We start from the raw sequence: 1,532 nt of genomic DNA on the forward strand, positions 1-1,532 counted from the left end.
CCACTGCAGCAAACAGGCAGCTCTTTTTTATAGATTACAGTCACTAAAAGGTTGCATTGTGCCCTTGTTTATATTTTTAATAGTGTAATTCTGTAAAGACTAAATATATAAATCTGAGCTAAACCACCAGCTCTGATTTACATATCTTGCTGAATTGCGGGTTTGAATATTGCAATACTTTCCTATAACAAAATAGACCTGCAGAAAGAAATTACTAATAAAATATCTTACATATGCATAGTTGCTCTGTATAGAGATTTACCTTAGCTTTGATTGTATATTTCACAATTTTGTAATTTATCATTGTTTATTAAACTCTGAAAGCTGTGTGGCTTTGTTAATATTCTGTCCTAGAATGCGGTAAGATGTGCCCTTTTTTCTTTTTTGAGCACCTGCCCTTTAGTGGTCTCTGCACGGCCCTGGTGGCACTTGTGGCAGGTGTCAGCGGAAGTGCCAGTACGAGGTGCAAAGGTCAGCCGAAGTCAGTGACAACACTAACAGCACTTGTGGTGCGTAATGACACCTGCCACCGGAAGTGCCATTAGTAGGTGCGGTGTCACGATTTGCGCTCGGCCCTGCTGGCATGTAAACACCTGGACCTGAAGGATCTGTTCTCACAGCCTGGCCGGCCTTCACCAGCCTGACAGCACACCAGATGCTGGAAATAAAATAAAAACAAAACACCAACAACACAACCCGAGTATCTGCACACCCCCAAAAATCACCAAGCAGTAAGAAAAAAACCGGAAGCCCACATCTGATGTAAACCGGGGGGGTTAATTACCTCCATGAAGCATCATTCCCACCACCACATGCTGCTTCTTCGGCTCGTATTTCACCATCCGTCAGGTAAAACACCCCCAGACGGAGACCTACCCACATCTCGGGCTCTATATGTCCACTCATTTTAATTATTTTCAGCAGGAATGAGAGGGAGAAAGCAGCTCTTACCTTCCACATCCAGGCCATTCTTCCAATTTCTGCGCGCACAATGGTGGACCGCTGCCGTCCCTCGGCTTTTAAAACGCGTTCGCCGCGTCCGTCTCCTCAAACATTACAGGAAGCGGTTTTGGAGGCGGGACGGTTTAAATGCGGGGTTCGGCGGGCTCCATGTATGTTGGAGTGTACCGTTATTTGGATTTCTCCGTGTCTCTCGGGCTTCCTCTCCTCCTCGTCCCCATCCACGCGTACCACAGAGCCGCTGCGGGAGCCTGCTCGCGTTCTGCGCTGCTATTGGTCGATGGCGCAGAAGTCCCGCCCACCCGGCTTAGTCACCTGATCTGCCTACTTTAACATCAACATGAGGAGCGAAGCCAAGAGAAACAAAAAGCCGCTGTGTTCACTTCATGAAGACATGCTAAATGTACGACGGCATGTTAGGGCCATGTATAGGAAAAAAGAGAAGACAATTACTGCCAAAACACTCAGAAATTTTTAGATTCACTTCAGAAATTTTCAAGATAAACAGCGACGTTTCTGAGCTTGAAAAGTAGAATATGACGGAAAAATTCAGAAATTTTGAGATTAATCTA

General features: G+C 45.6%; 1 protein-coding gene across 1 annotated transcript in view; it reads right to left on the bottom strand.

Moving 5' to 3' along the window:
- Positions 1 to 1,219, bottom strand: part of st6galnac3 (ST6 (alpha-N-acetyl-neuraminyl-2,3-beta-galactosyl-1,3)-N-acetylgalactosaminide alpha-2,6-sialyltransferase 3) — a 90,211-nt gene extending 88,992 nt beyond the window's left edge. The window contains exon 1 of the mRNA XM_007567419.2: positions 952 to 1,219. Coding sequence (XP_007567481.1) covers positions 952 to 969 — 18 coding nt within the window. The 5' untranslated portion in view covers positions 970 to 1,219. The remainder of the gene's footprint in view (positions 1 to 951) is intronic.
- Positions 1,220 to 1,532: the final 313 nt, after the last annotated feature.

The sequence above is a fragment of the Poecilia formosa genome, unplaced genomic scaffold (genome assembly GCF_000485575.1).
Source record: "Poecilia formosa unplaced genomic scaffold, Poecilia_formosa-5.1.2 Scaffold208, whole genome shotgun sequence".
NCBI classification, from domain to species: Eukaryota; Metazoa; Chordata; class Actinopteri; order Cyprinodontiformes; family Poeciliidae; genus Poecilia; species Poecilia formosa.